The sequence below is a fragment of the Phodopus roborovskii genome, unplaced genomic scaffold (genome assembly GCF_943737965.1).
Source record: "Phodopus roborovskii unplaced genomic scaffold, PHOROB, whole genome shotgun sequence".
Classification (NCBI taxonomy): domain Eukaryota; kingdom Metazoa; phylum Chordata; class Mammalia; order Rodentia; family Cricetidae; genus Phodopus; species Phodopus roborovskii.
This window is the reverse complement of record NW_026126409.1, coordinates 13478904-13506329: the sequence shown is the minus strand read 5'-3', so window position 1 is coordinate 13506329 and position 27426 is coordinate 13478904. Positions and strand designations below refer to the sequence as shown.

Sequence of the window (27426 nt, the reverse complement as noted above, 5' to 3'; positions counted from 1 at the left end):
GTTATGAATTATAATGTAGATATTTGACATGCAGGATTGGATATACAACACCTGTGAAAGGGTCATTCAACCCTCAAAGAGGTTGCAGCCCTTTGGTCAAGAACCACTGCTTTAAAAGGTCAAGATGTAAAATCAAACCAGGAACTAAGGGCCACAATGTTTGGAGTACCATGACCCCATATACTCAACCAGCAAGCATTTTGTTTCAGGGCAAAATAAATTACAAGCATTCTGTGGTAATCTGAAAGAAAATGGCTCCCAAAGGCAGCAGCATTAATAGGAGGTGTAGCCTGTCTTGCTGGAGGAAGTATGTCACTGTGGAAGCAGGCTTCGAGGTCTCCTAATATACTCAAGCCATGCCCTGTGAGTTAGTCCACTTCCTATTGTCTGTAAGATGTAGGACTCTAAGCTACTTATCTAGCACCATGTCTACCTTCATGTCCCACCATGACGATAATGGACAGAACTTCTGAACTGCAAGCAAGCCACCACAATTAAATGTTTCCCTTTATAAGAGTTGCTGTGGTCATGGTGTCTCTTCACAGCAATAAAAATTCTAACTAAGACACACACATTTGTGCTCATATGGTACCAGGAAGAACCCTGTCCTGAGATAGCCCCTAGAAAAACAGGGCTATTCTGCTCAATGGAGGTCCAGCACTCACATGTTCCATGTGATTATATCTCATTGAAATTTGCTGTTCCCAGTGAAACCTCCTGATGGTCTGAAATGGTAATGTTGTGCAGTGTTTTAAGTGGAAAGGTTATGATTAAAAAAAAAAAAAAAAGATATAACGTCTCAGGAACCACCTGGGTGAGTAAATTAACAGGACCGTAAGTCTATAAGTCTATAGACAACACTTGAGTCTAAAAGGCTTGGTAAGGAGATGGGTGTTGCTGTTTCCATCCCTCGCTGAGACACACACATGGGCTCTATAAAACTATGATGGTACACTCTAGTCCCCAACATCATTTGGCTAAAGCTCTCTTCTTCCCTGTGCTCCCAACTGATGCAAGACTGTGGACAGCTTCCTCTCTAGTCCATGAGCAGGCTTGCTCCTTCCATACTTCTGTCATCCATTGCTATGAGGCAGGAAAAAGACAAAACTTACATGAGTGGATTTGAAGGGAACAGTGCAAGGGTTCTTCTGCTTAACAGAGGTTTGTGTATATGTGATGTGTACGTCTGTGTGCTTCTATGTATATGTGTGTGTGTTTGTGTTGTGTGTGCATGTGTGCACACCCCTAGTAAAGAAGCTTCTTTTTAAACAGATGGAGACCACTATGGGAAGCCACAACCAGTCAAAATGTAGAGTTGTGGATCACAGTCCCAATGGATACATCAACAAAACACTCCTGCACCTAAGGATCAAAGAACATTGATGAAGAGGGGGTAAAAAGACTGTAAAAGCCAGAGGATCAAGGACTTTGCTGTGAGATTGTATCACCTAGTAACATCAGAAGCTACACCCATTAAACTTCACCAACATGGCTGTCCAAACCTGAGCTGAACAAAGATGACCCCAATGGACATGCCAAAGTAGACAGGGAAAAGGCCATGAGGTTTCAACCCTACACAAAGAACTACAGACAACTAAGGGATGCTGGGAGTGGGAGAGGTACACTTCACCAGGAAAGAACACATCAATTGGTTGTTCGGGGCAAATGGCCAGACTTGAGAGTAAATATACGAGTAACATTCACTGGACTGAGCAGGTTATGTTTAGGAATATATACACAATATATGCATATGTGCACACAGTAACAATTGGTGAAAAAGAGGTCATGAATTTGAAAGAGAGTAGGGAAAGGCATATAGAAGTGTTTAGAGAGAAGAAAGGGAAGGGAGAAATGTTATTGTCTATTATAACCTTAAAAATAAAATAATTATCAATCCCAAATACAAAGAATCCCTTATTTTTTTCCCCCAAACTATGGAGGGTTTTCATTGTTATTGTGTGTGTGTGTGTGTGTGTGTGTGTGCGTGCGCACTATTCGATAAATACCATAGCTACATTTTTTTGTTAAGAAGAAACAGACAGACAAATACACAGACTCAGAGGCACAACAGAGACACAGAATAACTCACAGGCAATAGAGATGGACAGATTATACACACAACACACAGATTATAGACCCACTATTAACCACAGACACAGACAGGTGGAAAACAGAAATTGAGATTTCAAATTTGAGGTCACTCTTCATCAAGCTAAAAAATAGAAAATGTCATACAATATATTTTTGTATGCTTATTTTTATATTTATATATACAAAATATATAAAATATCAAATATATGCCAATATATATTTGATAATGTATTTCTTAACTCCTCCCAGATCTTCTCTACCCCCTACCCACCCAAATTTGTGTTTCTCTCCCTCATTCTCACTCTCCAAAAGAAGCCAAAACAAAGCATGAAAAATAAAATAAGCAAACAAGAATATAATATAAAAGTTACAAAAAGAAACAAACAAATATAAAGTAGTCATAAAAAGATTCCCATGTTGTATTGGTCAATTACTCTGGGTATGGAGCCTGCTCTGGAGTGTGGCTGATATACCCAATGACACCCCATTGGAGAAAATTCATTTTCCCTTTCCCAGCAGGTATTAATTGCAGATAGCTTCTTTATTAGGGGTGTCCATTTCCCACATCTTTTGCTTGTATCACAGTCTCTTGGAGTTCTATGTGCTTAAGTCCTGCTGTGTCTGGATGAGACTGTTTCCTTGTAGTCGTCTATCACATTGCTCTGACAATCCCTCTGCCTCCTATTCTGCATAGACTTATTCTTATATCCCCTCCCACAAACATATAATACACACATACATAGGTGTGTCTATATGCATGATGTAGAAAATCACTCCAGTGCCTTTATATTTGAGGAAATGACTTCCCTATCTTAAATAATTTTATCTCAAGTATATTTAAGATTCAAGGTGCATATATAAAATTATATTGAATATTAATTTGGATGAAAATTTAATGTAAAACACAATTTAAGGATATAGTATTCATAATATTGGAGAAGTCTTGTGACTGTGGATTGACTGGTGATAACACTATTGGATTGAGTGAACTATTATCATAAGTGATTTTACCACAAAGCTGTTACTTAAATTGACAAGACTTTCATAAAAGAAAAATGGATTTTGAGTGACTCAGGTCTTGAATTGAATTCAAAGTCATAAAGAACAGGCCATGGCTTTATTCAAAGGTGTTGGCATCAGAGAATCTCATCTGAAGGCCTGGTCTGGGACTCACTCTGATGACACTACCTCCTGCTGAACAGAATTTCACCTCCCAGCCCTAGAAGGCCTAGGTGAATTATCTCAGCTTAGCATGCAGTACATATCCCCTTCATTAAAAGCAGCTAGCTCCAAGCTGGAGCGCCCACACTGGCTCGAGGATTTGTATTAAATTCAAATTCAGACCAGCATGTGTATGCAGTAGACTTCAAGGGCCTGAGAAGAGCCAGGAAGCCTCCCGCAAAACCTGTGGGTTGCTTATGCAAAAGGCTCAGCTCAGTATCCAGACAACAATGATAGGGTATTCTGCTTCTGGCCACACCTTCACATAGGAGGGTGGCAGCTGGATACCTTAATCACCCACTGAGTATGGACTTAGTCCAAGTGCCAGGCCCCAGGGGCTGTTGGTGAGGCCTGCTCCCTTATCCATATGACTCCCCTGAGTTCACAAACCTTAGGCCCCTTCCTCCCAGAACTTCTCACCATCCCAGGCCAATTCCTGGACACTAGGGCTATGCTTCTGTACTAAGAATCTGACTCAAAAATGCCACCAAACCAGCCTCCGGAGACAGCTCTCTACAGTTCCATGGAGGTGTTTCTCAATTTACTTGTCTAACTATAGGGATAACCCTTAGATAATAACAGAGGTGGCAAGATCACTATACCAGATTAAGCAAATTTTATCAGAGGTGCCCTGATGGCCCTGACATATTAATGTGCAGTATTTCTTCTCAGAATTTTTTAATCTACAGGGTAGTAGCTGGTTTCTTAGAAGCTGATGAGACCACATCCTCTTGTCCCTGAAGCTCATATAGATGACTGGGCGACACCTACAAGCAGTTTTTGGAGTTACAGGTCTTGATGCTCTGGACCCCTTTGCAGAGTGGGACAGAACATCCACAGCATCTGAAGAGCCATCTACAAGGTGAGTTCCCAGAGTCTAGCTCTCAGCTATGGCCCCTGAGCAGTCTCCTTTATCCTGGTACCCTTCAATGCCTCTCATGTAGCCAGTGACTCTCCTCGCAGTCAGCAACTTGCTGCATCCTGGCTCTATCACAACACACAAAGTAACAGAATATACTATATGATGATGACTTTTTCCTCCTAGCTCTCTTGTTTTACAAAGCCCTTGGCTGCTAGCAAGGGGCTCCAAGTGTCACAGGTGCTCTGTATCTATAAGCCATATGGGCTAAGTCACTCTTTCAATTTTCCCAATGGGAAAAAAATCAACTCAACAAACATGCTAGCTGAAGCTGCCAATTCGAACTCAATGTGCTGTTCCTTCTCCCTAAAATGAGGATGCTATAACAGCTTCTTAAATGTGATTGCAACTCCCCCCCCTTTTTTTGTCTCACAATACCTAAGAAACTATCCAAGATTTGACAAAATGGGGAATAATGAATTCACGCTCATTTTATTATTCAAACTCATAATCATCAGCATGACTATTTTAAAGAGTAATATGAGGCCAGCTTTCAGCTAGATCACTCACAGCAATTTTTAATCTGCATCAACACAGCACAGAAGATTCTTAATGTAGATTTGGTTGATTCTAAGCAGCTATCTGAAATTCTATTCCAGAGCCCCCAACTAGACATTCTCAGAAAGAATCAGGTAGATGAAACTCTGCTCAGGGGTCTCTGGGTATTTGCTCAGAGCAGCCCCTACCTCTTGTCTTCTCTCTCTTCTGCTTCCTGTAATCCCTCCCCCCACCCCCTATGCCACAGTGGAGGTGGGGAGAAGTCTGGGGCCCAGCACCTTCCATTTGGGGTCTCTGAACAGAGAGATCCTCTACCTTGCTTTCTAGGCCACGATTATGTCAAGACATAGTTTTGGGTGGCATCTACTCTACAGGACTCAGTGGGAGTAGATCTAAGGGGAGGAAATCTGCAATGGGCTGGCAAGCAGCTGCTACATTCCTGCTGTGGCAGCTCTCCGCACACAGCGCAGATGCAGCAACGTGTCCGCTGTGCATGGCTTCTCTTGAGTTTCACAATTCTACTGAGAATTGTCAGAACTGGAACACATTCAAGGTGCATGGTGTGACACTGTTTCACCCATATCTATTGTGTAGAAACACAGCCACAACTAAGATAATTAGCATCTGTCACCTCACCTGGGACCTTCCTGTGCCTGTGTGTTATGAAAACATAAAAAAGTCCCCTCTCCTAGGTTCTACACACACAGTCCTGTGCTGTCAACCTCCACTACAGCAGTGAAAATTAGACCCCAAGAACAGACTTACAGCTCCAGGTTATACCCTCAAGGAAACAAGCATCCCCCATTCCTTTAACTCAGCCCTGATGGCCACTATTCTACTCTCAACTTTTTAACATCAACCTCTTCACCTTTCACAATGTTAAGGCTTAGACCTGGAATATCCTCCAAGCTCACATGTTGAAAACTCGGGTCCTAGTGCAGTAGTGCTCTGGGTGAAGCCCTTAAGAACTGACTGATGAGTTCTGACCTCATGGATACATTCATGGTTCAATAGACTATTTGGGAAGTCACAGAAGCTCAGGATGAAATAGGTCACTGGGGGCAGGGCATGTCACTGAAGGGTCCACCTTATTCTAGATGTGCCCTCCCTCTCTCACACTGTTACATGGCTGCCATGAGGTGAGCAGTTTTTAAAGTACTATTTACTCCTGTTGTAAATTATACCTCACCACAGAAACAACATGACCATTCAATCTCTGAATCCATGAGCTCCAAATTTTATTTCAAATCAATCTCAGGTATTCTGTCACAGCCATGCAAAGCCAATTCAAGAACATATGATATTTCTTTTCTGTGCCTGACTTGTTTAACTGAACAAATGGTCCCAGGTTCCAGCCAAGATGTTATAAATGACAGGATTTCATCTTATCTGTGATGGATAGTACTCCTCCCATCTGTGGTGTGTGTGTGTGTGTGTGTGTGTGTGTGTGTGTGTGTGTGTGTGTACGCGCGTGCAAAAGGGGAGGGAGGAAAACACACAGACACACACAGAGGGAGGGAAGGGGGTATTCTCTCCCTAGGAGAAAAATTGTTCTGAGAAACAAAGGTAAAACATTTTTATGGCTACACCTTAAAGAAATAACAAATGTTAAGGGAAATGTAAAGCATCCATCCATCTTTCTCTTTCCACACCTGAAGCTTTGAAATGTATGATTCAAAGCTAACCCATCTAGAATCCAAATCCATGGAATTTACTTGGACATCAAACATCATGATTTGGGGCTCAGATTTATATAACAACATACTCAATATTCATCACAGCCAGTTTACCTACGACTCTATTCTAGTTGCCCATCCATTGCATATGCTCTTTAGACTAAGGACTGGCCTATTCACATCTGATTTTTCCACACCCCTAAAATGATGCCCAACAAAAAGAGTTGGAACAAAGAATTGAAGCTGGCTGATCATCAATCAGTAATGGAGATTTCAGAACAAATCAAACACAGGAAACACTGAGCCCTCCATTTCTCAGTCTTTGTTCTGATTGCTGAAACTGTCAACTGCCTTGACACAGAGGCCCCACGTCCCATCTTGTGGAGCAGGCCTTAGAATTTGGTGATCCTGGGTCTTTAGGTAATAAAGGGAGAAGGCTGGGGTTCTAACCAAGCCTGTTCAATTCAGCTGCTGTGTTTGTCCAAAAAAAGATCTGGATGCACAGTCACCATCATTAACTGAGGCACTATGGACAACTGACTGCTTCTGGGGAGGAAGATTCTATTTCTTTAAGGGTAAGGCTCCTGGAACATTGATGGCCTCATACCCAGGATTATACAGGAGGCACAAATTAAAATTGATGGGTCATTGGGCAGGGGAAGAAAAGGAAATGGGGGAGAGAACAAGAAGGTGTTTAGAGGTAGAGAGGTGGAGATGGAGACAGCCAGATATCAGAGAGGGCTAGAGAAAACAGTGTGTTCTGGGAGGAGTTGGGGGGAAGGAGAGGGGATGAATATGATCAATACATATTGCATGATGTTATCAAATAATTAATGAAAATATTATTTTAAACACACACACAGAGTAACAAAAAGCCCCACATACAAACTTCAAAATGAAGGCTTCCATCTGTAGAGACATGCAAATACCAAATGTTAAGGCTCAGGAATGTTCAAATAAGAACATGAAGCCAGAGAGGCCATGTTCTTTGACTCATTTCTAGTTAAGGCATAGTTGGAATCCTGGCTCACAGCTGCTTGCGCTGGAAGTTGTGATTGCTCCAGGAAAGGTGACAGTCTCTGACATGAGGCAGGAGCCTGGACAGAGGACACAGACAACAGAAGAGATTTTAAAGCAAAGTCTGTATGTGCATCACTGAGTTGATAACAGTTGAGTAATCAATGTTCACACTTGGTGGCTTTCCATTCCTAACATGTTATATTCTACTTTCCTTTTGATTTCTAGAAATCCTTCAGTGAACATGTTCACAGAAGATTCAGGCTTCAGTTCTCTTTGAGCCATGCCATTTTTACCTATGTGCTAGAAGCCTCACCATTCTGACACAGTTAAACATCACTCTGAACATGCCTCCCTATTTGCTACAGCCACCAAATGGTTGTTGTATCCATTTCTCTGCACCAGTGAAGAGGGGAGAAATATTTAGTTCAAATTTTAGAAAACTAGCTGTCTATCCAGTTTGCCTTTGGAGCTCCAAGACACCATCCATAGGCCACACTACAAGGGTTCTTCTGTACCTGATGCAGTTTCAGCCTACATCAGCGGTTCACTTACTTCTAGGCTCAGAGCCTAAGTTCTGGGTTGTTAGATCACAAGATTGGCTTAGGGGATGGAGAGAGACCAATGATTCTGAGATGGGCTATTTTCATTCCAAGGTCATCCCACATAGAGAGATCTGAAAGCCTCAATCATTCAACACTCATGCCACTGCTAATGAGAGAGAGCAATCAGAGAGAAAGCAACACAATGAATACACTTCCACACCCCGGGGAGGAAGGGTTCTCCTGTCTGTCAAAACATGAAAAGAGAATATATCCAAAGCCCAAATTTATAAACATAAACAGCATTGAGGAGAGTGAATAAGAAGTAGATAGGACTGGGCTTGCATCATCTGTCCTTCCAAGTGCTGTTACAACTGCTTTGTTCTGTGTGGAATGGCTTCCTAATACATAGCATGTGTGCTGTGGCATTTCATACAGGCTATGGTCTCCTTAAGGTGAGAACACCAGCCATCTCTCTTTCCACTGAAATTTATTGTGATTTATATAAAGCTATGAGATGCAGCCAAGAGAACACAAAATTCAAGAGAGGCAAGGGCGTCCACACACTGGCAGAAGAAAAGGGCAGGAACCCACAACAATTCAGAGGCATAGGGCAGAACGTATCTTAAAATTCTAGTTTACTCAAGTTCCTGAGCTCTGCTGTTTAAAAGGGGTTGTTTCTTTAGTCTTCCATCTATACCAAGAGGGTCTCAGACCAGCAACCAATGCAAATTTCTCTGCAGACTCCTGAAAAGTAAGGCTGGAGCCCCCAAAGGACTGTGGGAAGCTGCCAAGGTTACCCACTACATGAATGCTTCCTTGATAGAGAGTTATGGCACCTGCTACAATATTTGCCAAAGGGACATCAAGTATGCAGGTGGGAAATGAGGAAATGAGTTATAAGTTGGGACACTGAACTTCTGCTGATGTCTCAGTCTCAGGTGCACCTCTTCTTTATATTTCTGATATCTGAAGATAATTCCTCCCAAGGATGCTAGCTGGGTCGATCAGCAAAGTGATGCTGAGGATGCTAGCTGGGTCAATCAGCAAGGTGATGCTGAGGATGCTAGCTGGGTCAATCAGCAAGGTGATGCTGAGGATGCTAGCTGGGTCAATCAGCAAGGTGATGCTGAGGATGCTAGCTGGGTCAATCAGCAAGGTGATGCTGAGTTTGGAGTGCTTTATGCACACCCTGGGATGTCAAGGGTCAATGGGTTTCCTTCCAAAGTGGCAACCTCTGACACATAAGACAGAGGTTACCTAATATCCTACACTGAAATTCTCTCCAGGGCCATTGCTTTGGGCATTGTAGAAGAGCTTGTTATGAATCATTAGGAGTTTCTCTGATACGTTTTCTTTATTATCCAATGGTATCATCTATTCAGAACATATTTTCCAAGTTTGATTCCAAATGCAACCATCAGGCATAGTGCTATCAATAAGAGGATGGACAACACTGCAACCATACCCATCCTCAGACCTAATATTTAAATTACCCAGTGGCCATAATGATCGTGAGCAAATGGATGACAGAAAATAGTCATCATGCCAGCTGACTGCCTACATCTCTGATACTGGATATTATTTATAAAAAGAAAGAAAATCAAAAATCAGGGCTCATTTGTGCATTTATATCATTCATCACAAATGCATAATTGTCTCAGTCTCAGACACCAGATGGTGTGTGCAATTCATCCTCACTTTTTGCTTTATCTTATCACATTTAATCTGTGGCTTCAACTAATTCTAAATGTAGCATTTACAGAATTGCCTTGGTTATTAGTAGGGCCAGGTATTCTAACAATATTCATTTCCCCAGGCATACAGCTATGAGTAGGAAGGACTGGGCCAGGCACTGTGGAGGTATACAGTTTAGAAAACAAAAAAGATGTTGAAAACTCTGTGCTGTGCTCAGTGTGTGGCACACATTATACTCCCATAGGTACTGCTGGAAGAATTGTGTAGTCGATGCACCACACAGAGATGTGTGGTTAATCCAAGCAGTAGGGTGAATCCATGATGGAGTGTATCCAGAAAAATCCCACCTGGAGCACAGAGACTGTTCTGGAGCAAGGAGTCTGTGCCAACCAGGAGAGATCTTCTTGCCCTAGATCATTGTTCTCTACTGAGTGTGCAAACACTAACCTCTGCCAAAATAGTGCCTGCAAAGGGTTCTGTATGTCCTCAAGGCTCTTCACACACACACACACACACACACACACACACACACACACACACACACACACACACACACCACATTCTCTCTCTCTCTCTCTCCTTGGTTCTTTTATTTTAAAATTCATCATAAAAGCCTTTGGCATACCCACTGCACCTGGTAACTGTGGGTTAATGTGACAACCATAGAATTTGCAGTGTTTAACAAGTAGCTAAGTAGGTTAGAATGGCAAGCCAGTTCAAATGGATGACATTGCCCTATGGGCAATAAGGAACCTGGATAAAACTGGAGGATTTATTCAATCTGACCTACACTTCAGAAACTGGCTTATATAGCTGGCCTTAGAGGTGTCCTTCTGAGCTAGAAGGCCTTAGGAAAGTAAATGAAGAGATACTATACCCCACCTTGACAGGGGAATTGTGGGATTCTGTCATGGTATTCAAGTTTGCCTGAAAACTGAGAAAGGCTTAAATTGTGCAAAGGTCCCTAACAAAAGCATCCATGCTTAGATGAGTGTCTGCTAAGTGTCACACAAGCTGTCAGTTTATAAAAGTAAGAGCAAGGAATCAGGCGAGCACTTACAGGACAGATTGTGGACAGGTGGCAGGATTCCCCTGTCCTGCTTATATTACTTCACTACAAAAATGCCCTGGGTCCTTACAAGGACATCTCCTTTCATATTTTTTTTATTTGCCTTATAATCCCTGCAATCCTCTTCTTCTTTATTGCATATTTTGAGTCAATTATAACATTTAAAATTGCTGTTACTCTTTGGAGAATTATCCTTTTATCAACAAATCAAGCTCAAGTGACTTGAGCATGTAGTGTTACTGTTTTTCTGTTTCTATCCCTATTTCATCCTTTTTATTTGACTTCATGTGTAACTGTGCCATTTTCTCCCCCACTGACCATCTCTAGAAGTGTTGTCATATCTGATTCAACTTGAAGAGAAAGGGTGTCTGTTCATTCTCTTGGCTCTATTCAAGAGTATCTCTTGGTACCACATTCCTCGACTTCACTTGGATGTCTGAACCTGTTTTATATATTTGGTTTCAATTTCAGGGACCTTCAGAACAAAGTGGCAAAACACATCTTGCTTTCCCGGGTTAAAAAAAAAAATCTTAGCCTTGGCTACTGTGACTAATCATCTCCATTCTCCCCCACCCCATTCTCAGCCTCATTTCCATAGTCATCTTCCATATCTTCCATGCATTTTTACATTGCCATACAGAGCGGAGGCAGGATGCTCACACCTGTTTTCTAGTTTATTAATTCTCTCTTCAGCTCTGCCTACTCCACCTTACAATTCCCCCAAGTAGTCAAACTAAAAGATTCGGCTCATTTCTCACTCTTTTGTCTTGCAATCATTTTATAACAGCCACTTCTTACATTAGGTTCCTTTTCTTTTGAAACCTATTTAATGGTTTCAAACACACCTGATACCTATGCCAGTCTGTGTCTAATGCTATGCTTGGTTGCTCTGATGTTCTCTCCCCACTCCCTGGCAGTGTGTTCACATGGTATAATGCTCTCCTCTTATTGAAGGTGGAGGTGGTTTGTCTGTAGAGAAGGAAGGGGCTGTGGTTTTAACCCAGAGCACTTGGGCCCTGACTGAGTCGAAAGAGCTTTCACATGAAGCTCATTCCACTTCTCTTCCTCATATGGGTGGGAGAAATAAGGGCTGTAGTCTTGCTTGGGACATCATTTACAGTGAATAATGTGTTCTACCAACAGCCTCAGGTTGGTAATGCACATTGTCAGTCTGTCCTTGGTCAGTATCTTTATAGCTCTTTCCACATTGGTATTGAAACTTCTGAAAGTCTGGGTTTACTGTGAAGGGACTCATTTGCATGTCTCTACCACCCAGGATTGGAAGGCACAAGCCATACATTATATCTGCTCAGGTGGTCAGAACTACATCTTCACCCAGGCCTTTCACTGTTCAGTCTCAGCTCGTGCTTATCCTCCTACCCTGGATGTGCATGTCTGTCTGTCTGTCTTTCTATCTTTCCCTCTCTCCCTCCTTGCTCTGCTACATTGAAAGGATTCCTGTTATGGGCTCTGTATCACCTTTCCGGGCTTTGATGGAGAAAAGAGACCTTCTGCATCAGCCTAGGTTTCCTAAGTCCTGATCTCTGGTGCAAACTTTTAAGTCCACTTCCCTCACAACCCCAGCAAGTTCTTTCAGGTTTGCATCCAACCATGAACTATCCCATGTTCCTGGAAGACAGGCTGCCTGGCAAAGGCCTCAGTTCCTAGGCAACGCTAATTCTTTTGGAGTGCCTGGCTCATGTCGAGAACTTAATAAAAGCTGGTTATCTTCTATTCACTATCCAAGAACAGTAGTCGAGAAAGGCCACTGTTACCCAAAGCACAGAATTAAAAGGTACACCCTTAAAGAGAGCGCACATATAGCAATCATTTCCTCTCACTCTAATGAGGCACAATGGGCTGTGGGCGGGACAGAAAAGCTTCTGTGTCCGTTTTTCTGGGAGAGCACCTGACTCATTACCCCCATTGTTTAGAAGTCTTGAAACCCCAGGATGGATGACACCCATTTATTGAGGGTGAAGAGCAGTGGGGGGGACTTTCCATTGTTCAGAATCACTTATGGGGAAATCTTGAATTTCTTGTACAAAAACCTCAAAGGCAAACTGCCCCCAAGTACATTACTTCTTAGTCATGCTTTAATGAGTAGAGGAAGGCAGAAATAAAAGATTCTACATGTCTGAACAAAATTCTCAGAGCAATGTGTACTTTGTTTGCACCACCACCACCACCACCACCATCATCATAAATAATAATAAAGTCAGAAAATGTTTTACCTTGTAGTTTTAGAGATTACTTTAAAACTTGAAGTTTTCCTTTGGGCTGAAATTTCTACAACGAACAGTACCAAAACTTAGACTCGCATGGCCACCAATGGCCAGGGCATCTTAAGCTACACACTCAAGGGTTCTTGTTGCAGAATTCTTTGCATGCTGGTGAGTTTTAGAATATGCCTGCATGCTTGGTTTTCCTTTTTAATTGGGTTACATGGTGTGAGGCTAAGTAAGAAATCTCTAGCACATCACAGTGGAGCTGACAATTTCTCCCAACCCACCATGATGTGTCTCCTCATTTCAAACCAGAGACCGTAAACAGACAAATCCATGAACTCATGTATTTGCAGCACCTTCTAGCATCCATATTTTTTATTACACTCTTGTTAAAAAGCAAATGTTAACACACATCCTTCATTGAAGTTCCCATCTTAAAGTGACAGACGTGTCACACACAGACTTCAAAATGTCAAGATGGACTAACAAGCAGTTGAAAAGGTAACTGAGACAGCTTGAGCATTAGGTTGGTTATTATAACCACAGAGACTGTCCCTAGTATTCCTACTCTTTTGGGGGAGGTCTCTCTATGGGAACACACTGTAGCTAGCCACCACACTGTTGCCTCGCAGCACTTAGGTTGCCTTACTCTTCCAGGTTCAAGGCCTCTCTGTTCTTACTAGGAAGAGAACACAGCCTCCAAGATTCAGAACTTCGTAACATAGGCCATGCAGGTAATTTGTATATTGAAGCCTTGATCTATATTTTGCATATGATTAAAATGTCGGGTTCTCTGAAAAACCTGGCTTAGTCATTATAGGGACTCACAGCCAGAGGATTCTGACACCTCTCTCTCAACTTTGCTCCCTTCTCCTTTGTTTGACAGATACTATCTTATGAGATGATGTTAATTACTCCATTCCTAGGGAGAAACAGCTTCTCTCCAAAAGAACTAACCATTAAAATGCAAATAGGTGTTTCCCACTTCACTGGTTAGCCAGGAAGGGCTTTAACAGCTCTTGGTAAGGGGCGGGAAGCTAGCTCAGTCAAGCTTCAACCTGGCCCTCTCAAGGAGGCAAGCTCAGCTTTGAGTATCATACCACTGAGGCCTCTAGCTCTGATCCCTCCCTTGTGGTGGCATTTATAAGTTAACACATAGACACCACTGAAGAAATTACAGAACCACAAAATAGCTGATTCTAGATTCTACTCATTGCACCCGGCCAGCTCTCACTTAGACTAATTACTTAAATGATTTAAACACCAATGAATATTCATATGCTGGTGCTTCTGAAAAACAAAGCACAGCTGAGCCCAGGCAGCCTCACCTCCCTTTCTCTTGTTTGGAGTGGTTCCACTCTTCACAACTGAATCAGCCCCTGGAAGGACTCAGAGAAGTCTGGGCAGGAAGGCCAGGGCAGCCAGTTTCACTGAGACATAGACCAGGACCTCCACTTCAGCAGCAGGTTCCTCTGCTTAGACTGCTGGAACTACTCTTACATGCTGTCCAGTCTGGTTCCTCCATCCTAGAACAATACACACTGTGGGGTGTGCTGACAAAGTTTGTGATGTGGAAGTTAAACAAGAACAGGCAGGGGGTGGTACCTGGGAGTGTCTAGGATGAGATGAGGACCTACCGTCCAACACTGTTGGTACTAGGGACACCAGTTCTTATAATGTAGAGACTTGGTGTAGAGACTTGGTCCTTCCTAGACACGATTTTGTTCTGGGAAATCTAAAAGGGAATCTATATCCCTTTTTGGCAGCCACGCTTCCTGCAATGTTCCAGCCATGGCCAGCCCACATCCAACCTCCAAGGCATGCTTTACTGGAATTGGAAGATGCCCTTGGGAACAACACAGCACATCACACACAGAGCACTATCCTCAGCAGACAGGACACTTCTGTTATTAGAAAAGGCAGGGGAAACTTATTTACTTTGTATCTTCTCTTGTTCTCACAGCATGCTGGAACTTTCAACAGGAAGTGGGGAAGGGACAAAGAATCTGGACTTAAAGCCAGAGCCCAGTGATTACTCCCAGGCTGGGAGTAACACAGAAAACCATGGTGATAAGAAATGATGAAACCCCTAATGCTCCAAGGACCAAAGCAATTGGAGACCTTCACAGCATCCACAAGACAGAGGGCCATCCCTTTGAAGGACACGCTTCTTATAATTCTGGAAGGATCAGGGACAGAGATTTATGTAAACTACCAGACCTCACAACAGGTCAATCTGTATTGTGCAGTTAGTGGCACAGAAAGATTTGGAGAACTCTGTCAAAACACCACTTTGCCACCAGGCTGAAAAAATTGCCTATCAGTTAGAACTTTCAGATTAGCTTTGTGTTTGCCATTTTCTATTTTGCAGGTGAAAATATTCAGGTGACCTACAAGGCATTGAAGTCTTTCTACACCTAAGGTTCCTGGGTCCAGTATTGGGAATCTAGAAGAGGGGATAGGGGCGCTACTCTGTGTCTCCCAGGAGCCCTAAGGTAGCTACGTTTAAAACACAAAATCAAAACCCAGCTTCAGGAATCCCCTGAGTAGGGTTAAGACAGCTACTGTATTTTCTTTCTTCTTTAGCATACCACTGAAAGACAGTCAGAGTGTGCTTTCATAATTTTGAAATGGAGTTTTAAGAGTGCATCAATCAACCTAGGAACTTCACTCTCAAATGCCTTGACTGTAGGACTTGGCGGAAATCTGTTAGGACAGACAGCTTATTCTCACTGGCACAACCCCTCAGGTTCAGTCACTAGCAGTTAAGGAATGATACCACAAAGCCTCATTTAATGTGAACTTCATCAGAAGCTCTGACTAGTATTTTTAAATCTACCAAATGCATATTGACATCTATTATCTGGAGAAAGCCGGCTATGATTTCTAAGTACCAACAAGTCACCATGTTGATTTCTGATCAGAGAGAAAGTCTCTTCCTACCACTCATGTGTTCTGTTTTGTGTCACTCATATTTTCCCATCAACAACCACAAAGAATATACATACAATCTCAAAACCATCTAACACATCCCTTGTAGCAGTTTGTCATCATCAGTCCAACACATGAGACACTATGGTGCTCTGTAGAAGGGCGGTACTCACCTTCTGGCTCTCCGCAAAGGGTGCACTGAGACTCTGTGGGGAGAAGACAGAGAGAAGGGTTAGCCATGACTGTGACTGCAGACTGCTCCTGAATGCAGGCAGCCACAGCAGTCTCCCACAACCTGAGACCCTGGCACAGAGCTGCACTGACTCTAGCAGCTCAGCAAGTTTTATCTAAAAGCTGGATTCGCAGATGCTTTGAGCATTAACTTTATTGAGATAGCAACCTCTTCATCATATGCATAAATGTACTTCTACTATGCTTTAATGACTGCACTTTCAAGCTACTTTGATGGAATTGGAATGGTGGTATTACCACTTTCAATAGCTAAATGTTTGACTATGGATCTATTTCAGTTACAGCTCTGATGATCTTCAGATATACAACGTATATCATATCTCAACAAAGACACTAAAATCCACCAACAATGATTGAATTCTCCACAAGTAATTCCAAGGTTGGCTCTCTAGAATGGACAAAGATGCACAGAACCATGTTATCTGCAGTATATGACACAGTGGGAAGTCACAGCACCTTGTGTGTGTGTGTGTGTGTGTGTGTGTGTGTGTGTGTGTGTGTGTGTGTGTGTGTGTGTAGGACAAGAGAAAAGCAAAGTCATTCCTGGGGAGGAGAGAGATATTCCAAAGTTTGACTCTCTGGCTCACTATAGTACCCTATATGGCATCCATTTGCCCCAGGCACACATAGGGTAAGAGGACATGGTTAGCTGGGTGTATACCTAGACAGAGTTTGGAATGCACAAGCATGATAATTTCTGTATCACTCAGTCATCATATACATAATATATATATTCATGGTAACCTTTGTGAGCACCCAAACACATATATAGGGTTACCAAAGGCATGGTAACTTCCATGTCCACCTAGACATAGTGATGGGGTAAACAGGCATGGTGACCTCTTTGTTCCCCCATATACTTTGGGTGCATGGGCATGGCAACCTCAGCATGTATCCAGATCCAGATCCAGAAGTACAATGGCACAGTGACCTCTGGGTAGGCAGACATACAGCAGGGTACAGAATGCCCAGTGACCCCCATGGAGCCCATGCAATGGAAAAGCAGCAGACCAGTGTGCAAATCTACCGTGCACACAAGGTGGGGGGGCTGCAGATCTGACAGGGATACTGCAAGTCCCACTGGAAATAGAAGTTAAAACTTGCATGGAATCAGTCCACACACTTGCATGATGCCCTCAGTATGGGCAATGCTCCCTTTATCCCGACACAGCCAGCAGAGATTCCACCATGAAAAGCCAAGAGTCAGTAAATATAGATAAACAGATAAATAAATATAACCTATTTCAGCCTCAACGTCCAGCCCAGAATCCAGGAGTTAGAAGCCATCTTGGGCTTTGGCCTGTACCATTGGTCTTAAGAAGAAAGTACAGCTATAAAAACCTATGCTAGGCCAGCTCCACAGAGGGTTAAAGTGTTTGCTAGGTAAGCTCTACAGACTGAGTTCAAATCCCCACAAGCCAAATAAAAGCTGGAAGCAGTAGCCCACCTATCTTTAATCCCAGTATACCCCCACAGAAATATGGGGAGTGGGAGTGAAGACAGGAATCATACGGGCAAGCTAGACCAGCACATACAGCAGTGAACAATAGATCCTACCTTAAACATGGTGGAAAGTGGGGACCAACACTAGGCACTGTTCTCTGATCACCATGTGTGCTCCTCTCTGAACTAACACTCATGTACATATAGACTCTATGATCCTCTCTCTCTCTCTCTCTCTCTTTCTCTCTCTCACACACACAGAGCCTATGTTGCCAGTTGGCTTTTTTTCAGTGCTCCAACTGGGGCCAAGATGTATCCCCAGGAAAGGAGCCCCTTCAACTTGAGCATGAAGTTTCTGAACTAGACCACAAGAATTGATTTGGCTACACTGTGAATTTGTCACCCTCACTGGCCTCCTTTAAAATAAGGAGACAACTCTACAAGGTTATGTCAATTAACATAGTGAGAAACCTGCTCATGATTTCACGTGTGCCCTACACACACACCTGCTCCAGATGCAGCCCCTTGAGAATCTGGTTATTCCCAGAGCTGCTGAGTGTCAAAAGCCGGAGCCAAAGCCACTGTTCTCTGGCATATGGTAAGTTCCTTATTTTAACCCCACAGGAAAGGAGGAGCCACCTCTCTGAATTGTGAAGCACACCTATCTATGGAAGGGATTTTAAATGCACCCACACATTTTAACAGCAGCCCCTTCCAGCTCTGTATGGGAAGTAACATGCATGCCCTCTCCATGCCTTGTCATGTGGAGAGCCCCTGTACACCAGCTCTCTCCCAACTGCAGAGCCAGCTCGAGAGTGAGAGTGCAGGAGGTGATGGCTTAAGGATGTAAGAGATAAAGCAGCTCTACCCTACCCCAAGCCCTGTGAGGAAAGAGCCTCGGGTGTGCACAGAAGCTTTGGTGCATGGCTGCTGACTCAGAGGCAATGCCCAAATCCAGAAATCTGGCAAGGCCAACCAGGAGTTCATTGACAGGCTTCTTCAAACCCATGTTCCAGTCTGCGTGCCACATGGGGGACAGTGCTCTGAGAAAGATGCCCCACCCCCGCCATGATCCCCAGCAGTGGGAAAGGGAGAGAAAGGACTGCAGGAGGAGGCATGGAGCACAGAGGCTGTGGGCAGTGCAAACACCAGGTCAGATGTTAGGGTGCTTGGCAACGATACTAATTAGCTTTTGTGTGCTCTCTCCTCTATCCTGAGATGCGATGACAATACAAGGGTACACTGAACGCTACTGGGGCCCTTCTTTGTCCTGTCTAAACCAGGCAATGTCCCAGAATGACTGGCCCTGGACATGAAGATCAGGAGTGAGAAACAGCTGCAGACCCCAACTGTGATTCTGCCAGAAACCCACAAATCAGAAAAGACTTTGCTAAGACATGGGGCCAGGCATCATTTGCCCAAGAACTTAGTATGATGCAGTCACATAGCATACACTATGTAACCACAGGGCAAAATGGCTATGTTGCACACAACCTTCTAACAACACAATATGATCATGCAACCATGTGACTGCAAAACAAGGACTTGGCCTAACATGTCAGGAACCTAACTATAAATCAATGAGGACAGTCCGGTGAATCATAATTGGTTTTTACAATAGGGCCTTTTGTATGGAATATTTCAAACACAAAAGCATAAGGAGGAAGGGTAAAACATTGAACTTTGCTTCCAGTTTCACTTTGAATGTGTTTCCTTTTGCTTTCTTTTGATTTTTTTCATGTTGTAGCTATTATTTGAGTATGTATGTATTTATGTGAGGATGTGTGTGTGTGTGTGTGTGTGTGTGTGTGTGTGTGTGTGTGTCCAGGCCACAGTGCAAATGTGGAGACTGGAGATCAGATTTTAGGTGCCTCTTCTTTCTACCATATGGGTTCCAGAAACTGAACTCAAGATTGTCAGGATTGACAGCAAGCACCTTCATCTGCTTAGCCATTGCCCCAGCTCTGCTTCTCAAGCTAACTTCAAATGTACTGTCATCGAGACTTGCTTCCTCCTTCCGCCTCCCCAAGTACTGAGATTACAGGCATGTGCCACGCTGTCCAGTTTACAGTATTGGGGACTAAGTTCAATGCGTTGTGCATGCATGCCAGGTAAGCACTCTACCAGCTGAACTACATCCTCAGCCCCCGGATGTGCTTTAGTGTTCATTCTGTAATATTTCCATAACACCAGTAAGGGATAGATGTGCTGTGACCTAGTGTTTGTAACATGTTCCTGGTGTACACTTAGTGGATGTGCAAGGAGAAGCCTGGAGTGGTAAACAGGAGTTACCTGTAAGTAAGAGTTATGCTAAGAGTACTTGGGAACTGCATGGAAAGGGAAACCAGAAAGAGTGAAGCTTTTAGTACTCTTAGCAGTTCACTTTAACTGCTAAGCAACTTTATGGCTTACATATTTCTGTACATAATGGGCTGTACTCATTGAGCCGTTCTAGAAGCAGGTGAGATGATGACCTTGGCCTAAACCCAGTTTGTTCTGATTACTTGCAAGTGTTAGCAATTTAAAGACAGAACTTACTAGTCTACAAAGACATGACTTGGGTCACCTAGGGAGGTGCCGACTGGAGCTAATCAGCATGAACCTGAGCCTGGGTGACCAGCAGGTCATCTTTATGGACATTATCCAAGACAGAATACGAAAATGTGGGAAAGCTCAATTTAGGACTCACACACAGAAACAGTCCATGTCAGAGGGGAAGCCCTTTGGAAATTCCAGACAGGGAGGAGCCCCGTTGTCTACAATAAACACAGCTAAGGGAGGCTCATCCATTCTAATGATTGCATGCATTACTTGACATTCTAAGTAAAATAAAACACCATGAAGGTAAACTCAGCAGTAGCTTTAGTAAAGTGTCAGCCATGGAACCCATACATACAAAGTCCTGGTGGCTGGTAGAAATGTTAGGCTGCCTTCTCCAAACAGCAACCCTGTGCCAGGGGCCCCAAAGCAGGAGCAGGAAAGCAGTATGGCCATTGCAGAGCTGGCCAGGTCCTTAGGGAATGAATTCACAGTCTCCCCCACCCCCATTCCAACCAAGGATTCTGAAATGCCTCAGTTGGTGGGAATGATTCTGGGGGCAGAGTCATCTGACTCAGAGTAAGACTGGCTTAAGAATGTTAAATAATTATTAGACTCTCCGGGGGAAACAGCATCTGGTTATTATTCAATCCAAATACGTGCTTCCTCCTGCAGAGCGCACCTGGGATTAAAGATCAGCAAAACTAGTGGCTTCCCAAGGAAAATCGATGTTTCTTTATTTTCGCACCACAGCTATCTACAGAAGGGGATGGTGTTCATCACTCGGCCATATCCATCCCTCCATGCTCCCGTGTGAACAACCAGTGCTCTTATTTCTCTCTTCAGTGAAGGAGAGGATTAGCAGCTTGCCAGTCGCCAGCCTCAGAGTCCTGGAGGAAATGGTAGCTTCTGACAAGTTTCAAAATATTTCATTCAGCAGCGAACACTAGCCTCTCCTCAGCCTTTGACAGACACCCCAAAAGTACACAAGAGCAATCAAACTGAAGCTGCATTCTGGCCTCCCTGATAATTCCCGAGCACAAAGGGGCCCATCAAAAGTTATTCAGTCAGGAATTGCACTTGTGGTCTTTGTGTCCATGTCTGGGCAGCTGACACAATTACCTCACTGTCAGCCCGCAGGAGGAGGTGGCAGTATCTCTGAGGGGCCAGACAGCCCTGGGAAATAGTCCGAAGACATAAAGCTCCTCGATGGTGGTAGTACCCCTGCCTTTCCCATCCCTACCCACAATCCACAAGGACACAGCTATCTTTTCCAGTTAACCCAATCATACTCAAGAAACATACCCAGGAAGCAGCTGCTGTCCTTGCTCTCCGGTTCCAGTCCCACCTATTGCTACCACAAGCTGTGCTGGTTCATTTTATGTCATCTTGACACAAGCTACAGTTATCTGAAAGCAAGGAACCTCACCCGAAGAAATGCCTCCAAAAGATCCAGCTGTAGGGCATTTTCTTAATCAGTGGTTAATGGGGAAACCCCAGCCCATTGTGGATGGGCCATCCCTGGACTGGTGGTCCTGGGTTCTATAAGAAAGCAGGTTGAACAAGCCATGGGGAGCAAGCCAGTAAGCAGCACCCCTCCATGGCCTCTGCATCAGCTCCTGCCTCCAGGTTCCTGCCCTGCTTGAGTTCCTGCTCTGACTTCCTTCAGTGGAATGTGACCTTAGGGTTGTAAGCTAGAATGAATGCTTTCCTTCCCGAGTTGCTTTGGTCATAGTGTCTCATCATAGCAACAGTCACCCTAACTAGGATACGAGTCAGCATGAGGAACCTCTCCTCCGGCCATGGTACCTATCCTATTTTTGCTCACATGGTTCCATAGCTCTGGCTGCCATTCCCTGAGGCCAAAGGTGCCCACACTTCACCTTCCTAACCCAGATGCTGGCTGGAGAAAACAGCCAATAATGACGGATTTATACATTTGGCTCCACGATGGACCCAGTAGCCTCTCCACCTTCTGCCACCTCCTTACCTGCATCTCCTGCAAGGATCTACAGCTATCACTGATTCAAGTTCAGGGCCAGCTTCTCAGTGTTCCACCTGTCCAGACCAGAGCTGCTGGTGAGACCTCCTTTTTCTAGTCACCATTAAGGGAAGCCATCAAGTACATGCAAGGGTTGCATTGTATGTTGGGTCAGTGTGACTCTCCCTTCTTGGAGCTACTATACTCTCGCATCCTCCCGCTGATCAAGCCAAAACTCTACGCCAGTGGTTTTCAACCTGCCACACTTTAATCCAGTTCCTCAAGGTGTGGTGACCCCCGACCATAAAATTATTTTCATACTACTTCATAACTGTTAATTTTGCTACAGTTATGCCTCATTAATGTAAATATCTGATATACAGGGTATCTGATACATGACCCTTGTGAAAGACCTGCCCCTGAAGGGGTTGTGGCCCACGGGTTGAGAACCTGCTCTAAGCTTTGCCCAGAACTGAATTATCTCAACCAAGTCATTGTCGTGTGAAAGCAGCTGTGTTGTTTTCTACCGTATTTGGTGTTTTAGGAAATGAGTGTCCTGAGCTTCCATGGAAACAGCACTAGCTACACAGTGAATCAAGGATGAATCAGGATGAGGCCACGCTTTCTGTCCCACAGCCCCTGTGTCCAGCAGATAGCCAGGAAGCCTCCCAACCCATAACTCAAAAATTAACCAAATAATCCAACCATTCCCATGTCTTCCTGTCAGTACCTTGATCAGGCTGACACCAGACATTGTAGTGATGCCAGAGCCCCCTGGAAGTCATTGTTTCCTTTCTCACAGTAATCTCACAGTAGTGGTCCTCTAACCCTGGATTCTGCCTCTGGCTCAGAGAACAAATAGGCCCTGGTCTTCCAGAGAAGGCAAAGGCTCATGTTACCAGAGCCTGCTCCTTGACTGACACATAGCTGGACTTAACTTCTAAAATATATGTAGATGTCACAAATATAGAGAAAGACACATACAGACAAAGATTTACGTGTGCTGTGAATATCTTTCTAAGTTATAAAGGTACAGTCACTGGCTGCTTATGATTTTTATTAATACTTTTAAAACATGTATTCAGCTGTATTCCTTATTTTTTTTCCGGTTATTAAACACAGAAAACGAATACTATCTCAGGAGACTTGGCTCAATTTTCTCATTATTCTCAAAATAAACGAAACTTTGTGTATAAAAGTTTCTGTGACATGCAATGGTTAGGACATGTCCCCTTAACGCAGGTGGCTCCAGGGTAAAATTGAGCCCCAGCTACACCAAGGTCACTTTCAGTCCCTTATGCCATAACTCTTCTTGCACGGACTTCTACATCAAAATGGTTCCCTGTCATTGCCTATCGTGTCCTTAGTTTGTTCCGAAAGTGTCAGCAAAATATCACTTATTTTTCAGGCTTTTTCTTTGTTCATCGAAGGTACTCATTTATTACAGCGAGACTCACAGGACTCAACAGCACGCATGATTTAGTGCTCTGTGTGGAGCTTGTTATTTATCTGTCAGCCCTGAGTCCCTTACTCTGCTGCTTCAGGGGAGGACTCTGTGGGGGAGTCACAACAAGTCTTGACAATGGCTGTCACACTTCGGTTTTGCTTGAAGTTGTAGTTTATACCTTCTTCTCCTTGCTTTTTTCATTTAAAAGTTTATTTAGGGTCTCTCACATGCTAGGACAGTGCTCTACCACCCAGCTGCCCTCTCACCCCTCTCCTTACTTTTATTTTGGGTCAGATCTTACAAGGTTGCCCTGGATGGCCTTGAATGTACTCTAGCCCCGTTATACCATGAACTTTTAATCCTCCTGCTCCAGCCTCTCACGTCACAGGATCAGCTCTAGGTGTATTTTCTGACCCATCATAACCTGTTTCCCCCCCTTCGTCTCACTAAGAATTCAAGGAAGTTTGCCTATTTCTGTCATAAAGTTGAAAGGCAATTAAACATTCTTGAAAAAGTATGCAGTCTTTGGGACATGCTTTAATCTATACTGAATACATTTTTTTTTTTTTAGAGTAAATCTTTGAAATGGCTTTTAATTCTACAAAATATTTTAAATTGGAGCCAGAATCATAGCTTCAGTGGGAAAAGTGTTCAGTTCTGGGAAGCTGATCATAGCTTTAAATATGGGCTCCTAAAGCCCTATTTAATTTTACAACATGGAAAAACAGCATGAATGAGCTCTGGACCCAGGGGCTCTGCATAGCTGTCTCCAAGAGCCAAGGAGGCCAGAAGGCCATGGACTTGGACAGCCATGGTCTAGGACAAAGATGGGGGACATGTGGAGGTGGGATCTGATAAGTGGTTAATGTGTTTCCTAAATATAATAGGGAAATAACTGCCATTTACAGACATGAAAGAAAATGGCTACAACTTCACTATTGGTTGGTTGAGAAGGTCTCCTGTGAGTTATAATTTTATTTGGTAAACTCCCCATATTCTAGTCAGATCAAATGCAATAAGGTGGTTACAAAGTATACAGAACATGCCTGCAGGAATTCTACTCAAATCGAATGCTTAGTTGGCCATCTGTGCTAACTGAAGTTGTGGGTTACTAACTATAACACAGCAGGAACAGCTCCCACAGGGAGGCTCAATGCAGAAGTGAAAAGTGCTGTCTTTACTTCAACCTTGCTTCCGTCAAGAGTTACTTCCTGAGGTCAAGTTGTCACTTCTCACCAAGGACAGAGACACCTGTACCCTCCTCCCTGGAGTGGATCCCAGATCACCCATGTCATGCTTAGATCTCACCTGGCTGCAATCACTTTTGTCTGTGCCAGTAATGTTGAGGACAGAGTATGTCTTCCTAATTCTGTCTGGAAAATGAATAATCATTTTTTTTAAAGTATCATTCATTTATTGCATGATAAACTCATTTAAAATATGGGCTCCTAAAACCTATATCTGATGCTTTTTAAAACATCAATTTTAGAACATTTATGCTACCCTAACAAGGAATCCACACTCTATTATTATTTGCATTTATTTATTAGTATGTGTACACATGTACAAATGCTTTCCAGGTTCATCCATGTTGTAGTGTGCATTGATATCTCACTCTTTGGATTTACTAGTCTTCATCCATTCCTCAGTCATCCCATAGGCTTCCATTATTTGAATAATGTGTCTATAAACATTCATACACATTCTTGAGTGAATATGCATATTCTTTTACCTTAGGTATTGGATGTACAGCAAGAAATGGAATTCCAGGTCATAGGCTAACCTAATATTTAATGTTTCAAAGAAATGTGATGGTTTTCGGAAGTGGACACACTATCCCCCCAGTTCCACCCCTACTGGCACATTAGGCTCCCAACTTCTCCATAGTGCTGTCAACACTCATTGTCTGTCTTCCACCACTGTCATTTCAATGGCTGTAAAGTGGAATTACATATTTGATTTGCATTTTCCTAGTTGCCTGCCAAGGATCTCAATGCAGTAGATGTTTGTGCATCTTAGAGAAATGTCTAGTCAAGTCCTTCGCTTGTTATTTGATTGGCTTGCCTTTTTTATAACTGGGCATTATGGAACTCTTTGTACTTTCTAGAGAAGAGACTTTTTTTTAAATATACATGATTTACGAAATGTTCCCCATTCTGTGGTCTTTTTACACCTCTTTATTGATGGTGAACATGGACACTTTGACACACATAACTCGGGGACTCCAGTTGACGGTTACTTTGTTATTAATGTTTTTGATGTAATTGATAATTTAATCTAAGGTCACAAAAATGTGTCTTTGCTGTTTCATAATATTAGTTCTTACACTTTGGTCCATTTTGAGCTGACTTTATGTCATTGGGTAGAAGTTGAAATTCATGCTTTTATATGTGTACTACCAGTAGTCATTTGTTAAAGGCTAGTCATTGTTTAAGACTGTTTTGAACATTGGTGCTTTGAGAAAATCAGCTCTAACAGCATCTTTTTCCAATGCTGTAACCTCATTGTATCATAACTGTTTTGTCTTTATTGCCCAGGAGATTAGTCTGCTGGCTTCAAGTCAGTTAAGTTCAGCCAGCAATGCAGTTTTAAGTGACATGACCTGTAATGCACCATTCATTCAACCATTACTTATTAGGCACGCCATACACTGTACCAAGTGCAACGTTCTGACCATACAATGTTTGGAAGGGACACACACACACATGCACACGCACACGCCCACACAGATAGTGGGGGAAGGGGAGAGAAAGGGAGAGAGAGAGAGAGCCCTACACTAGAAAGCCCTACAATTTGTAGGCTGAGCTAAAAAAAAACTTACACTGTGTCCAGAAAACTGGACATCAGAAGGACAGGTACCACTGGCGGTACGTGACCAGTTTATTTCCACAAAGAAGAAATGATAGGAAATTTGCCTTATTCAAGCAGGCCAGGGAGGCTATGTGGGAGTTACATAATAAACTTGGGTTATCAGAAGATTTCTCTGGTAGCAGTGCATGATGGTCTGAAGGGGGACAGAAGAAGTGAGAGGATTTATGGCAAGGAACTCTGGGTGATGAGGATCATGGCCAAGGCCAAGGCTGTGGAAATGGATAGTCTCTGTACAATTGGCAGTGAAAAATGAGGAATGTGTGAATTGATTTTAAAATCTGATTTAGAGAAATGGAGACGACCATATGGAGAAAAGCCAAAAAAACTATTCAGTGACTCTGCTTTTCATATAATGGGAGGAAAATAGAAAAAAAAAAAAAGACTTCACAATTTATCATGAGAGTAAAAAGGAGTAATTAAATAAAGATGGGGCAATTACACTGGGAAAGATCAAGCTGCAGGAAACCAGGGGACACAGAGACATGTCGTAATATCCGTGTCCACACATCTTTTCAAAACAAAGGAGCACCAAGGAAAGCATGAGACTCACCAGAGAAGGGACACACACCTGTGGTCCCAGCCCTCAAGAGCCTGATGCCTGAGCTACATAGTAAAAAATTGTCCCAATAAAATGAAAGCAAAACAGGGCACACCAATGAAGTAAATCCCTTGGAAGACTCTGAAGATGAGTCATGGAACTGAGCCCTGTCTTCCCAGGCCCAGGCTGCCTGTAGATCACTTGAACGACGTTATTTGTTATTCCTCCTCAAACAGAAAAAGTCAAAGCAGTTCCCCCATAGCCACATGGCTAGCAAGTGGGAAATTCTCACTATGTGGGAAACCATGTACCCTACCCCTAAGATAATGTCTCCAGAGGCACCTTGGAGTTGATCTTCCACATCCTGTCTCTAACTTCTCCCCACCAGGTGGAGATTCGGGACAGTTGAATGCAGATAATGAGCACAATGCAAAAGTGAGAGTTCCTGAGGGATGAGCATCTGCAA

General features: G+C 43.2%; 1 protein-coding gene across 1 annotated transcript in view; it reads right to left on the bottom strand.

The window, feature by feature from the left end:
• The window catches only part of Dlgap2 (DLG associated protein 2), a 654093-nt gene that overhangs the window by 256105 nt on the left and 370562 nt on the right, over positions 1-27426 (bottom strand). Inside the window, exon 3 of the mRNA XM_051182070.1 lies at positions 16064-16096. Within this exon, the coding sequence (XP_051038027.1) occupies positions 16064-16096 (33 nt within the window). The remainder of the gene's footprint in view (positions 1-16063; positions 16097-27426) is intronic.